Source organism: Bos grunniens, chromosome 19, assembly GCF_055505025.1.
Source record: "Bos grunniens cultivar Pamir isolate PY7600 chromosome 19, Bosgru_T2T1.0, whole genome shotgun sequence".
Classification (NCBI taxonomy): Eukaryota; Metazoa; Chordata; class Mammalia; order Artiodactyla; family Bovidae; genus Bos; species Bos grunniens.
The window spans coordinates 12,705,955-12,720,728 of NC_141183.1; the positions used below are offsets into that span (position 1 = coordinate 12,705,955).

General features: G+C 49.8%; 1 protein-coding gene across 29 annotated transcripts in view; it reads right to left on the minus strand.

Annotated features, from left to right (window-relative positions):
- Window positions 1-14,774, minus strand: part of CCDC57 (coiled-coil domain containing 57) — a 110,495-nt gene that overhangs the window by 54,313 nt on the left and 41,408 nt on the right. For 15 of the 29 annotated variants that reach the window (XM_086356722.1, XM_086356721.1, XM_086356714.1 and 12 more), the window contains 4 exons: window positions 12,259-12,481; window positions 11,483-11,632; window positions 7,505-7,608; window positions 4,491-4,691 (listed from right to left, as the gene is read on the minus strand). In XM_086356722.1, the coding sequence (XP_086212848.1) occupies window positions 4,491-4,691; window positions 7,505-7,608; window positions 11,483-11,632; window positions 12,259-12,481 (678 nt within the window). The other 14 variants (XR_015147361.1, XR_015147360.1, XR_015147354.1 and 11 more) reach the window with 7 other exon arrangements.

The window sequence follows — 14,774 nt, forward strand, 5'->3', positions numbered from 1 at the left end:
CGGGCGGTACCATGCGGCCCTTCACTCTACCACTGACCCAGCTGTCCCATTTCCCGCTATCCCATGGTCCAACCGTGTGGCTCTTACACACACATGCTGTCCTACCTAGAGGGGTTTTTGGAATGGGGTGGGGTGTGGGGAAAAGAGAAAGGGAAAAAGGAGAATGTGTGTGGCTGCCTTTGTGCCGGGCAGGGGCCCAGGAAGAGCCAGTGGTGTCCAAGGCCCCGAGGGAAGCAGGTGGCCTACTTAGGCATGGCTATGGCTGACACCTATGAAAAGCGCGCTGCTGACCCAGCCAAGCAAACTGGCGCCAGAACGAGGAACCTGCTCTGTGTCCCTGGAACAGGAGCACACCCTGTCCTGGCCCAGTTTCCTGGTGTGTCTTTTCAGGGCTGGCATACACCTGTGCCCTCCTATGGCCTTGGAGCCACGCTGACCGCACAGCAGTGCCTCCAGCACATGCCTGGCATGTGGCGTGAAGGGGGCATATGGAGGTGAGATGGCAAAGGGAACATCAGAGAAAGGCCTTGGCTCAGGGTCTCTCAAGGGCACAGGACCAGGACTGGTGGGAGACCTGGAGTGGGAATTCGCACATGGGGCTGCACAGGCCCCAGGCGGCTGACATGACGACCCCTTTGGAAAGTCGCACAGCCTCCAGGGGTGCAGCCCTGGGGTTGGGGGACCAGCCCAGTCAATTCTCCAGGCTTGGTCCCTCTCTACAGGGATATGCTGTAGGATTATCTTGTGTTATCTGAAGTAAAATCCTGAAAACAGAGACTTTCCAAACCTCAGGACACTTAGAAATCTAAAAATCTCTTCAAAAGCAGCACCCCTGCACCACCACTCCACCCCACCCCCCATCCCCCGCCCAGCAGATGGCCCCTGGCCTGGGCCGAGGAACCAACGCTGCCCAGGAAGTGGCAGCTCTCAGGGCTGGGGAGTCCTGATCTTAAACGGTCCGTGTTCTTTCATACCATGATCGCACGCGATGAGTGGGGGACTGCAGCTGGGCCCCCCGCTCTTAAGCTCAGTTCCTGGTAAGATGAAGCTTATTTTGATGACTCTACAGCCTCAGCCCACAGTGACACAATGCTAATAATGACCTGAAACACCTAGGAGCTTCTGCACTGCTACATTCAGGGGCCAAGGTCCCACCCTGTGACGGCCACATCCCCCTGCCCCCACCTTGCTCGGGTGCCAGTCCCAGCATCTTGGCCAGAATCCAGGCAGCAGAGGGGAAGCTTGAGGCGTCCTAATGACTCTGTTCCCCAGGGAAGGGAGTGCCTGGGCTCCCCCCACCCCCCGCCCCCACCCCGTGAGAAGCCCTGTGGGGAGGCTGAGGACCAGGGAGAAGCAGTGCAGGCTCCAGTGGGAGGGAGAGCAGCGCCGGCAGCCAGCACTGTCCCCTGGCGGTCGAAGCCGGGAGAAGTACAGTAGGCGTCTTGGGCTCTTTGCAGAGGGGCCCGCGGGAGGGAGGGGCCTGGGTGAGCAGAGAAACACCCAGTGTTCCCAAGTGTGACCATGCAGCCTGAGGGGTGCTCCGCGGTCTGCAGGTCCCTTCCGGGTTGGGGGTCTGGACTTGATGTGGCAGAATCTCATCCCCAGGGAGAAGCTGCAGGGGTGGCCTGAGGTCCCACGCCCCTCTCACTGCTGGTGCTTCCTCCCCTCTCCACATACATCTCTCTCTGAACCACTTGAGGGTGAGTTGGAGACATTGCACCCCTTTCTGCCCCGATACTTCAGTTTGTACTTTCTAAAAATAGGGACATTCTCTTAGTAATCAGTTAAGAAAGCTGCCCAGATGGCTGACCCAACCCATCTTGAAAGCTGCACAGCCTCTAGGGGTGCAAAGGTTGAGGGGGTAGGGGAGCGGCTAGGCCATCCTTTCTCTAGGCTTGGTCCTCCTCTACAGGAACACGGCAGAAGTTTCACAGGGCCATGGCATTATGACCTAACGCACAGTCCACAGGCACCTCCATCAGCTGCCCAGAGGACATCCTTTATGGCCTATTTCTCCTGCCTGGGGTCCACGATCTCACACGTCTTCCATGTCCCAGGCGCCTCAGTCCTCAGAATGCTCTCAACAGGACAGGCTGCATGTTTAGTGTCCCTCGCTCAGGATCTGTCCAAAATCTCATACTTGGGAATCAGGAGTGAGGCTATCCCTCTCCTGTCCATTGGCTCACGATGTCCCTCTGTCCCAATGTTGGCAAAGGAAGCTAGCTGATCCCTTGGAAGCAGTGATCCTGCTGCACTGGAAAGTTACTGAAGAACTTGTAGGGAGATTCCTTATAAACAGCTTGTCCAGAATTTCAGCATCCATTGACGACATTCCCATGGTATCATTCCTTTCACATCCTTGGCTGATGTTCTAAGTAAGAAAGAGTTTCCCTCTCTCCTTCCTTTCCTTGTCAGCTTATGTGCATCAGCATGAATGCAAATTTTGGTAGACAAATTATAACAGTGACTTCATGAGTGACTAGTCTGGATCTGGTCAGTGGGAGCCCTTTATGCTGGCTCCTGCCTCCTTGTCATGTCTCTGTGGCGGTGGAATCGGCCTCTTACCCTGGTTCTTCTCTGCAGAGCATCAAGTTCAGGAATGCGATCTAGGTACTGGCTATGTGCTCACCCACCCTGGGGAGCCACTGTTCCTTGGCTCCCAGTGGATGGAGCCAGGATGTGTGAACACCCCTCTCTTCAAAGTAACTCACGAGTTTAACCTGGTGACTCCAACCCCAATTTGTGCCCCAGAGGTACCTCAGCCCTCTCCACCACCGTTTCCCCCCGTCTGGGAAGCCTGATGCCCACAACCTCTTCTCTGGGCACCCAACACACAGCTGGGCAATTACAAGTGGAGCCTGGATTGGGTGGGCCTGGTCTGGGCCAAGGGTTTCCTATGCCTCCAATTTTTCACCCTAGGAGTGACCTCACCAAGGTCATGGGACACCTAGACCTGGAAGGAGGTGGGACCCTGATAGCTGTGCAGAAACTACAAGACCCAGAGAGCTCACTCAACACCCACCCTGGGAGAACAGCCGTGGGCCTCAAGTTGCTTCAGATCCCAGGCTGTCTGCCAAGGGATAAGTACCTCAACTTTAATTTCCACTCATTTGCAGAGTTCCTTCCTCTTTCACTCAAAACAGGTGGGGTTAGTGAGTTATGTGAGGGCTGCTAACAAGGGAGCTATGAGGGCCACTGGGGCTGCAGCAAGCCCCTGGCAGCACCCGGAGCAGCTGTGGCCATGGCAGGAGAGCAGACACATCACCGCTGGCAACTGCTGCCCAGCCGGGCCTGGAGCTTCTGGACTTGACTCCTGAGATACAGGACTGTGGAGATGTCTGAGGCTCCTGGGGACAGCATCCACCTACCGATGGCACAGAGGGTTCACTTTACACTTCCAGTGTCCCCACAGCTCAGACTCCCTCAGCCTCCCCCTCACCAGCCCCTAAAGACACTCCTCACATGTTTGCCTCCGCCAAGGCACAGTGGCCCCCCTCGTGTTCACTGGGCCAGACAGCGTCCTGGGCTGCGTATTCTCCCTTCGAGGCCCTTCACAGCCCCCGATAGTGGGTCCTGGAGTCGGGTCCCTCCTGTGTCCCTAAGTCACTCTCATAGCTTGGTCTGTGGGATGAGAGCCACTCAGCAGGGAGTGAGGTCGGTAGGGAATACAGTCAATGCTGTTTCTGCCCAAGGACTCTCAGCACCTTCCAGACGTCATCTTATTGTCCCTAAAACCTTCAGCTTATCACTATCACCATCTGCAAACGTAGGTAACACAGGTAACTGCAGGTCACCGCAGCAATTACAGGTAATTACACATAATTACAGGTAACTGCAGGTCACCATCTGTGGTTGCAGGTAACTGACAGGTCTCAGGAGGTGTGTCACATGATGTCCTGTGACAAAAGCCATTCTTTGCAGCATTTCTATAACGGCATTCAGGAAGCGGGAAAGTAGCCTGTCTGGTACGTACGTAGGGAAAACGTGCTGCGGTAGCACTCATGCCCTGGCCTGGGACCTTGGCCTAAACCCAACCATGGAACTTGAGGGGACTGGGTGCCAAGGGCCTGACCAGGACCAGGACACTAGGTGGCCTGGTGGCCAGTGCTCCAGGCAGGATCTCACACACTGAGAAGCTCATGAGACCCACAGGGTCCACCCCTGGGGGTCCTCTGGAAGGAAAAGTCACCTTGTTACATCCATTTCAGGGCTTCCCAGGCCCTTGAAGCACATGGTCAAGGCCTCCTGTTCTAGAGGACACGGAATGGCCCCCTTCATGTGTGCAGGCTCCCTATAGTTTTAAATGAGGGATCTCAGCGACCTGCACGACAAGGGTGGGGTGGCAGCCCTTTACGGCGTCTGCAGAGAACAGCCCAGACAAAGCCAGCCCAGCCAGGGAAGAAGAGGGAGGGAGGGGAGGCTCCCCACTGGCCAAGACTGCACCCCAGACAAGTCCCGGCACAGGATGCAGAGCACCAGAGGGCACCCACCTCTCCTCCAACAGCTGCAGTATCTGAGGCCTTTGGTTGCTGCCTGCTGGCAGTGCCCCCACTTTCCTTCCGAGCTGACCCGAGATGCTTCTCCAGCTCGGCCACCTGCTTCTGCAGCTGCAGAGCCTCCAGGTGCACCTGGTCCAGCTCGTGGGGAAGCTCTCGCTGGATGGTGTCCACGTCCAGGGCTTCCTGCAGCACCTGGGAGGCCATTTTAGAGGCAATGTTAGGAAGGAGGCAGGCTCTGGGAGGGGGTCTGGAACAGATCAGCAGGGAGGACTGGGAAGCAAGAGAAGGGAGGTACTAGGTGGCAGAAAGTCCAGAAAGATCAGAAGGACACATGCCAGTCAGCCTCCCCTCTCTGGCTTAATTCCAACCTCCATAAGACAGCACCCCCACAACCAAGCCACTGCACTTCTGCATGAGCAGCCTGGGTTAGCTGCGGGGTGGCTGGGAGGTACGTGAGCGGAGTCCAGGCCAGAGCTCTGGGGCCACCCTGTCCTTCAGCTGCCTCTCTGGATGTCTGCTCTCCCGGCATAAAGAGGGAAAGACAGGCAAAAAGAAAGACACACTTCTCTACACCCTCAACTTTCCCATTTTACTCTCAGGAAGATAAGATACCATCTTCCTATTCCGGAGGCTTCCACCAGGCTTCCACCTGGTGGCTCAGCTGGTAAAGAGTCTGCCTTAATGCAGGAGACCTGGGTTTAATCCCTGAGTCAGGAAGATCCCCTGGAAAAGGGAACAGTAACCCACTCCAGTATTTTTGTCTGGAGAATTCCATGGAAAGAGGAGCCTGGCAGGTCACAGTTCATGGGATCACAAAGAGTCGGACGTGACTGAGTGACTAACACTTTCCTGTTCCAGGGATTTCTATAACGAGTTTGTAATGAATATTTTATTCTTTGTCACATACACCAAAAAAGGTGATCATCTGATAAACAAACATTGTTAAGTAAAAACAAATAGAAAACACCTTTTAGGGTAGACTTTTTCCCTTAGGATAATCAAATAATCTGTGATTACCAAGACAAAATTAAAAGTTCTTATTTACATATTTATTTCCTGTTTGTAGCTTGTGGGGTGTGTGAAATCCTCATGGTGGGGCAGAACTGGGAAAGGGCACAGATCTGAAGGACCCCTGCCCTCATATGTGACACAGGTCTGCAACCCCAGAAAGAGAAAAGCAGTCAAGTTCATCCCCACTGCAACAGCACAACTGCTCTTCAGTCAAGATAAGGCATCTGATTTCCAGGCACTGCCTGCTCCCCACAGAAGACAGAAAACTCTGAGCAATGTCTGTCACTAGCTAGGAGTTCTGTTCCACAGAAGATGCAGAGTCTGTAGGATGGTGTAACCTACATACTTATGGACTTGAAAGGACAGGGGAAAATGGCCCCATGGGAAAGAAATACCACAAGGCAACACGGAGGTGTGACACTGCCAACACCAGCAGTAAGAGCTGTGCTCCCAGGGACATCATCAAGACCACGGAAAGATAAGGCAGGGAATGGCAGGAAAAGTCTGCAAATCACGTATCTGACCAGAGACTTGAACCCAGAAAATACAAAGAACTCTGATAATTCAACAATGAGACGACAGACAGCCCAATTAAAAATGGGCAGAGGATACTCATGGACATGTCTTCAAAAAAGACATACAAATGGCTGATAAGCACACGAAAACATACTCAACGTCATTTTTTATCAGTTCAGTTCAGTTGTTCGGTCATGTCCGACTCTTTGCCACCCCATTTCTTTTATCAAGAAAATGCAAATGGGCCACAGTGAGATCCACCTCAAACCTGCTAGGACGGCTAGAGTCAAAAAGACAGAAAGCAGTTGCTGCTGGTGAGGACGTGAGACACGGGGGCCCTCGTGCACCTTCTGGGAGTGGAAAGTGCTCAGCCACTGTGGAAATGTTTAGTGGTTCTCCAAAAGTTAAATGTAGAATTACCCTGAGACCAGGGATTCCACTCCTTTACGTCTACCTGGAAGAACTGAACCACGCGCTTGGACAGACAGGAGTCCACCACACTGACAGCAGCCAAATGGCAGAAGCGACCCAAGTGTCCGGCAGATGAGCGGGTACACTGAATGTGGGGTTCTTAAGAGGAAGTTCCGACCCCTGCTACAATACGGATGAACCCTGAGGACGTTATGCTGAGTGAAAGCAGCCAGTCACAGAAGAACAAATACTGAATGATGTCACTCATAGGAGGCTCCCAGAGGAGCCGGCTTCACAGAGACCAGAAGAGTAGAGTTTACCAGGGGCTGGGGGCAGGAAACAGGGAGTTAGTGTTCAATGGGGACAGAGTTTCTGTTCAAATGATAAAAATGTCCTATTCGGAATAGACCCTGGTGATGGGTACACAATACTGTGAATATACTTAACGTTACTGAATTGTACACACAAAAATGCCAAATTTTGTTATGTATATTTTACCAGAATTTAAAAAAACACTAAATAAAAGAGGTATCAAAAGAGTTATCACGAGATGACAGCAATAAAGCACAGGCTGGGTCACCAGCCCCAGGTGCCAGGGTGGCGCCGCGCTGGAGGTGTCCAGTTGTCCCACCTCCACAGGGACGAGTGGGTCAGCCCAGCGCCTGGTTACAACCTGTCCCCCAGAAGGCCGGGCCGAGGGGACTGCAAGGGCCGGCACCGGGTGAAGCATCTGGAGTCACAGACAGTGGTGACGAGCACACGCTCTTGCCGCAGCTCGGTGCCTGGGCTTGACGTGGGTCCCTGGACTCGCCCAGCACACCCTGGGTGGGTGTCAACGGCCAGCACTGTCCCCCCACCCTGGACTCCCCTCTGTCGTCTACCCCGTCCTCACTGTGTGCCTCCCAGGGACACATGACAGGTGAGCCAGCTGTTCCCAGTAATAACCCCGTCCTCACAGGGCACGGGAGGCACAAAGAGGCCACAGCAGATTCCTGGAGTTCACTGCCACCCCAGCAGTGCCTTCAGTTGGGAGACCTACGCAGTCGAGCATCAGAGGGTGGCCATACCTTCTGTCTCAGTCGTGCCACCAGGAAGCTCAGGAGATGCGCTCTGTCTCCAAGCCTTCTGAGTGCCAGTCCCATGGACGCTCTATCGACTGGCACAGCTCCTCCTGCAGAAAGAGCGATTTTGTCAGAATAACATTCCTACCGTCCTGGGGGCGCTTCCAATTGCCCGCTGTTCCCTTGGGGAGAAGGACATCTGTGGCGTCCAGGGCAGAGGTGCGTGGGTGTGTTCTCTGCCCTCCTCCGAGGATGGCTACTTGTCACTGCTGGTCCACTGGGACGCTGAAGACAGTCTAAGGCTAAGTGGGTGCAGCTGGGTGCCCACAAGGACTGAGACGAGATGCACGTGAAGAACAACCTTTATGCCAAGAAAGGAGGAGTCTTTGCAGAAGAAAAATCCAGCTTTACCAGCTAGTGTCTGTTAGAGGCTGGCCTGTGTTGACTCCTAGTCATTTGGCCAGGAATAACGAGAATGTCCACACAATCCACAGGTCAAAGAAGAAACCACAGTGGCTATTAGAAATTACTTTGAGCCGAATTACCATAAAAGCATGGCTTATCAGAACGTAAGGAGTGCATCTAAAGCTGTCCTTTCAAAAGTATTTACAGCCACAGAAGATTTTTTTTAGAAAAGAAGGATGAAAGATAAATGGGCTGAATGTCCATTTCAAAAATGAGGAAAAAAGCAAACAAGGTAGAAGAAAGGACAGAATAAGCCAGTATTAGATGCACTGGAGAAGGCAATGGCAACCCACTCCAGTGTTCTTGCCTGGAGAATCCCAGGGACGGGGGAGCCTTGTGGGCTGCCGTCTACGGGGTCGCACAGAGTCGGACACGACTGAAGCAACTTAGCAGCAGTAGCAGCAGCAGATGCTGAGCAAACACAAAACAGTGTGTAATAGAGGATGACACAATACTCAAAACATCCATGACAGAATCCAAAATCACTCGTTATACCAACAACAAGGAAAATTGTACCTTGGATGATAAAAGACCTATCAAGAAGACAGATTAAAGCAATTCCAACAGGCAATATAATACAGTCTCAAAACAAATGGAATACTGGAAGTTTCAGCAAAGGTATGAAAAAAAATTTTTTTTTAATATAAATTTTAGAACCGAAACCATAATAAAAATCTCACTGGATGGGCTCAACAGAAGAACGAATTGGTGAACTTGAAGAAAAAAACAGAAAATTTCCAATCTGAACAATAGAGAAAACAGATTGGAAACAGACAGACAGAGCCTCAGTGACCCAGGGGAGAAAAACAAAAGTTCTAATACTCTTGCACTGGAGTCCAAAAAGGAAGGACAGTGTGGAGCTAAAAAAATACTTGAAGAAGTAATGGTTGGAAACTTCTCAAATTTGGTTCAGTTTCAATGCCAAAAGGATAAGCCAAAGAAATCTATGCCCAGACCATCATAATCAGATTTCTGAAACTAAAGACAAACTTTGAAAGCAGGCAGAGAGAAATGACTGAAAGGCAATAGACTTCTCATCAGAAACAATCATGTGATTTCTCCCCAGAAGAAAATGGTTTAATGCTGAAAGCAAAGAACTTTAAACTCATAATTTTATACCAGTGAGTATACTCTTCAGGGATGAAGGTGAAACAAAGACGTCTCGGATGTAGGAAAACCTTGTGAGTCTGTCACCAGCAGCCTTGCTGAAAAGGATCTGCTGAAACAAGTGCTTCAGACAGAAGGAACCTAGAATCAAGAAAGAGTCACAGAAAGGATAAGGATTCAAGGAAAGAATGGACCATTCCTCTACTCCTGAGTTTTTAAAATTATGTTTGGCAGTTGAAAGCAAAAATGAGAATCCTGTCTGATGTGGTTCTTGATGTACAGAGGGGTGGTATTTGCAAAAAGAAATGGGGTGTTGAGGCCTGACTGGTGCTAAGATCCCCACATTCCACTTGAAATTGCAAAGTGCTGACATTAGTTGACCGTGATAAGTAAGTATACTGTAATTCTTGGGGAAAACACTAGAAAAAGTACCTAAAGAGACCGACTGAAAAACCAGATTAAAATAGAACACTAAAAAATGTTCAAGTGACCCAGTGGAGGCAGAATCATGACAAAAAACACAGATTTGTATTACAATAGGAATAGGAAGAAATTTCCTTAATCTGATACAAAAAAGTAACGATTAAACTTAAAAGTAAAGTGTTGAAAATTCTTCTCCGGGATCGGGAAGAAAGTCAGCTATGATCAACATCATAATAAAGAGTTCAGTCAGGGGAAATAATACAAGGAAAAAAAAGTAAAAGATATCAGCACTGGAAAAGCCAAAAGTAAGACTTCCACTACCTGGGACAAGATGACCAGCTGTGTAGGCAGAGTGTCCTGCCTGCCTTTTCCTCTCCTTCCTGAACAATCGAGCCCATAAATCATCAGATGGGCAGCTGGAAGTTACCCAGAGGGGGCTGATCTGCCTGAGAGCTGCAACCCAGCTGGAGAGGGAATCAGGATGGAGGGCAGCCTGGCTCGGCTGTCAGAGCCAGGGTGGGCCTGGGTCAAAGAGTGGGACCTCTATGTGGGAAAAGGCCTCTGTCCGTGCAAGGGAGGGTGCTCACACCCAAGAACTGGATGGAAGAAGTAACGTACGGAGGACAAGGAGTCAGGCTTCTCGTTGGAAAAGGAAGTTAAGAGAAATGGAAGTGGAGACCAGAACAAGCCTGTAAAGCTGGATCAACCATAGAGGAACAGACTGATGAATAAGTTTGTCTTAAACACTATGAATTTCTGTTGCCTTAGGAAATGGATCCAAAAAAATACTGCTAAGGTTTATGCAGAGGGTTCTGCCTATAAGTTTTCTTCTAGGAGTTTTATGATTTGTGGCCTCACATTTCTGGTCTTTAATCCATTTTGAGTTTATTTTTATATGTGGTGTTAGAGAATGTTCTAATTTTGCTATTTTACATGAAGCTAGCTGTCCAGTCTTCCCAGCACCACTTATTGAAGAGACTTTCTTTTCCCCATTGCATATTCTTGACTCCTTGATCACAGAATGAAATGTGGCCATTTGCAACAACATGGATGAACCAGAAGGGCATTATGCTAAGTGAAATAAGTCAGAGAAAGATAAACACAGTATAATGTCTATGTGTGAAATCTAAAAAATACAAGTAGTGAATATAACAAAAAAGAAATAGACTCACAGACACAGAGAATAAACTAACGCTTAATGTGGGGAAAGGGAAGCGGGGAGGGGTGACATAATGGTAGAGAATTTAGAAGTACAAACCATTATGTATAAAGTAAGTAAGATACAAGGACGTACTGCACAGGAGATGGCTCACTGTGCAGTGTTGGCAGTAACCAGAGCAATGGCTCTCTCAGCCGCTAGTTCAGTTTTCAGTCGCTCAGTCGTGTCTGACTCTTTGCGACCCCATGAACCTCAGCACGCCAGGCCTCCCTGTCCATCACCAACTCCCAAGTTCACTCAAACTCACGTCCATCGAGTCAGTGATGCCATCCAGCCGTCTCATCCTCTGTTGTCCCCTTCTCTTCCTGCCCCCAATCCCTCCCAGCATCAGGGTCTTTTCCAAGGAGTCAACTCTTCGCATGAGGTGGCTGAAGTACTGGAGTTTCAGCTTCAGCATCAGTCCTTCCAATGAACACCCAGGACTGATCTCCTTTAGGATGGACTGGTTGGATCTCCTTGCAGTCCAAGGGACTCTCAAGAGTCTTCTCCAACACCACAGTTCAAAAGCTGCTAATGGGGGAGGAAATGATGTGAACAGTCTAGTCTGACCATCAACCAAAACATACTGCTGCTCAAAAGAAGTCAGACAAGAATACACACTTGTAATTCCACTTATATGAAAATTCAGCCATAGGGTGAGGAGTCAGGAAAGTGGCTGGCTCGGCAGGAGGAGGTGGGGCTCCTGGGGTGGCACCTTTGTAACATCTCCTTGGGCTGCGTTACTGGGAAGTCATTAGACAGAGCACACCACACGAGACAAGGACTCTCACCGGTGGTATCTGTGGAGGCCAGGACACTGGGTTGAGCGCAAGCACAGGACAAGGATGTCTTCGAAGGATCTAACACATCTAGCTGTTCCTCCAGTGTTTTAAATTTATGCTTTAGATTTTGCATTTCTGCTTCAAGGGCCAGAACGTAACCTTCCAAAAAACACAGTAAACACACAGGCAGAGGCGTTTACACTCACCCTTTATCTACCGCCCACGCCCTCCCCTGTCCAACCCTCAAGACTGTCCCACACTGTCTGTGTGTCTCCCCTCCAGAGACCAGCTTGCCATGCTCTCCAAGTGGGCCCCACGATCAGGAGCCCTCAGTCTTGTGATCCTTGATGCAGACTTGACAATCCCATCTTGAGCGCAGCTGTCAAAGGTGCTGCCCCTCCACTCACCATCCTGAGTCCCTGCCCTGAACAGTAGGAGGCGGGGCCACCTTTGTGGCTCGGGACGCTCCCCGGAGGAAAGGCCTGGTCCCCCAGGCCCACTGCCTACTCCAGGAGAGTGCAGTGCCAACTAGCCCTTGGTCCAAGTCTGTCTCTGGTTTTTAGATGTGCCACATGTGTATCCTTCCCTTTTTCCCTCCACGAACCAATACAAAGTTTTTATTGTACATAAAAAATATGACTTAAGATCCTTTCTCTTGGAGGGAAAGCAGCTGTCATACTTTGACATAATCTATAATGGGGATGCTCATTTTTAAGACTCCAAGTGAAGCCTATTTACAGACCCAGTAGAGAAGACTCCTCATCTTCCCTCTTTCCCTTGCTCACCAGGAACCGCAGAATCTGCTGCTGCCTTTGGGTCAGGCTGGTTTGTTTGTGAGGTCTCCCCTCCTAACCGGGCAGAAGGAAGAATTTGGTCACTTAGAGCTTCCATTTCTTTCCTCATTTGTGCAATAACATTTCGCAAACTTGTGTTCTGCTCTTTTAGCTGCTGGATCTCACTAGATGGAAAACTTTTATTGATTTCTTCTCCTTGATAGCTTAGAGGCCTCTGTAAAATACAGAAAAATAAAAGGAAAAGAAAATGGTTAGAGCCAAGAACCAGCGATTCCCTTGTGCATCTGAGGCCGGCTGTGTCGGTGTCTGTCAGCACCCTCCAGGCCCCCTGTCCCTGCGGCTCCTCATCTGTCCTGGAAGTGGGTAATGTTGACAGAACTATGAAAATGCTTTTTCTTTTATGTTTCATAAAGACAAGACCACTGTTTTTCAAAGATAATTTTTATTGAGAGATTTGGGGACTCTTCCTTTTTAGTCAAACACCCATCATTCACCCGTTAGAGGGGCAGTTATTTAAAAAAAAAAAAAAAGAGAGAGAGAGACTTCCCTGGGGGTCTGGTGGCTAAGACTGTGCTCCTGATGGAGTGGGCCTGGGTGCGATCCCTGGTCAGGGAACTAGATCCCACATGGTGCAACTAAGACCAAGTGCAGCCACATAAAATAAATAAATATCAAAAGAGATGGACAATAACAAGTGTTGGTGAGGATGTGGAGAAAATGGAGCCCTTGTACACTGAAAAAGGTAAAAGTACTCGGTGGTTTGTAATGTAAGTATAACATAGTGCAGCTGCTGTGGAAAACAATCTGTGTTCCTCAACAAAGTAAACACAGAGCTATTACGTGACCCAGCAAGTCCACTCTTGGGTACAGACCTGAGAGAAGTGCAAACACAGATCCACACAGAAACCTGCAGACATGTTTGGAGCATTAATCATAGTAGCCAAAATGGAAATGTCCACCAACAGATGATGGATAAACAAAAGTTAACACCATGAAATACTACATAGCCATAAAAGGAATGCCGTTCTGATACACACTACCACATGGATGGAACATGAAAACATCATGCTGAGTGACAGTCAAGGACTTTAAAGCAGTTCGCATAAATATACTCCAGGATTTAAAGAAAAATATGAAAAAACAAATAGAAGATATCAAAAAGAACAAAATAGCATCTACAGAGATGAAAAATACATTGTCTGAAGGAAAAGTTCACTGGATAGGATGGGATTAAGAGCAGATAAGATACTACAGGAGGAAAGGTTAAGTCAACACAAACACAGAGCAGCAGAAAGTATCCAAACTCAAGAACAGGGTGAAAGGCAAAAGAACAAGTAACAGCAGAGCCCTAGTGACTACAGAACACTGTGAAGCAGACATACACTAACCCAATCAATGAGGGGATGGAAAAGGATTCAGAACGTGTTGGCAAAAAAGTTTCAAATTTGATGAAAACCTAAGTCCACAGATCCAAGAAGCTCAACAAACCCAAAGCAAGATAAACACAAAGAAAGTCACACCAAAGAGCACATCATGGTCAAACTACTTAAAAACAGTGATGAAGGAAATCTCTTAAAAACCACCAGAGGAAAAAAGGCACATTACCTTCCTGCAGAAGGACAAATAAAAGAAACTACCAACTTCTCAAAAGAACCAGTGAAACCTAGAAGACTTCCCACTAGGATACCATGCAGAGAGGTCCGGCCATGGAGTTGAGCTGGGGTGAACGTTGGGCCAGCTTTATTCCAGAGAGCACTACAGTGAACTAAAACTGTAAAATTTCTGCAGTGGTATATATTACTTTTGTTTCCAAAGTGAAACTATTTCTTCTGTTACCGCTAGTACCCAGCTTTTCAAGCCACCTCTGGCTCCGCTATGCACCTGCCTGCCTCCTTCCAGCCACCGCTCTGGCCCCACTGCTCCTCCTGCAAACATCCAACCTCCCTCTCTGCCCACTGGGCCATTTGCCACCTTCTCTGCAGCAGAGCCTTAGGCTGCTCCCACTCAGGCAGACAGCAGAGTGGTCAGGGCTGTGCACCTGGCCAGCACTGCTTACATTCTCCCTCTGCCACCTGTGGGGAAGGGACCACCCCTCTTAGGGCCTTAGCTTCCTTGTCCTGAACAACAGGATACACCTCAAAGTTGCAGTGTAGCCCACTCCCAAGGTGAATCTTCTGTCCCTGTGGCTGTGGCTGCATTTGCCCTAGCAGCCTGCCTGGCGGTGCTGCCTTGGTCTCCGTGGGGTGATCACTCAGGCCCTGCCGAGGCGCCATCATCGAAACTAGTGCCGAGCAAAGAGGAAGCTGTGGCCACAGCCAAGAGGCTGCCTGTCTGTGCAGTGCAATCTGTGGTGGGCTCAGCACATCCCAGGAAGTACCACGTCTTCCTCCCTGAGCAGCCTCTGTCTCGGCTTCAGAGCGTGACAGATCCCCTGCTGCCCCTACTTAGTTTGCCAAGGGCCCACCTCTATAGAACTCAGCACCAACTGCCGCCTGCCAGCCGACATC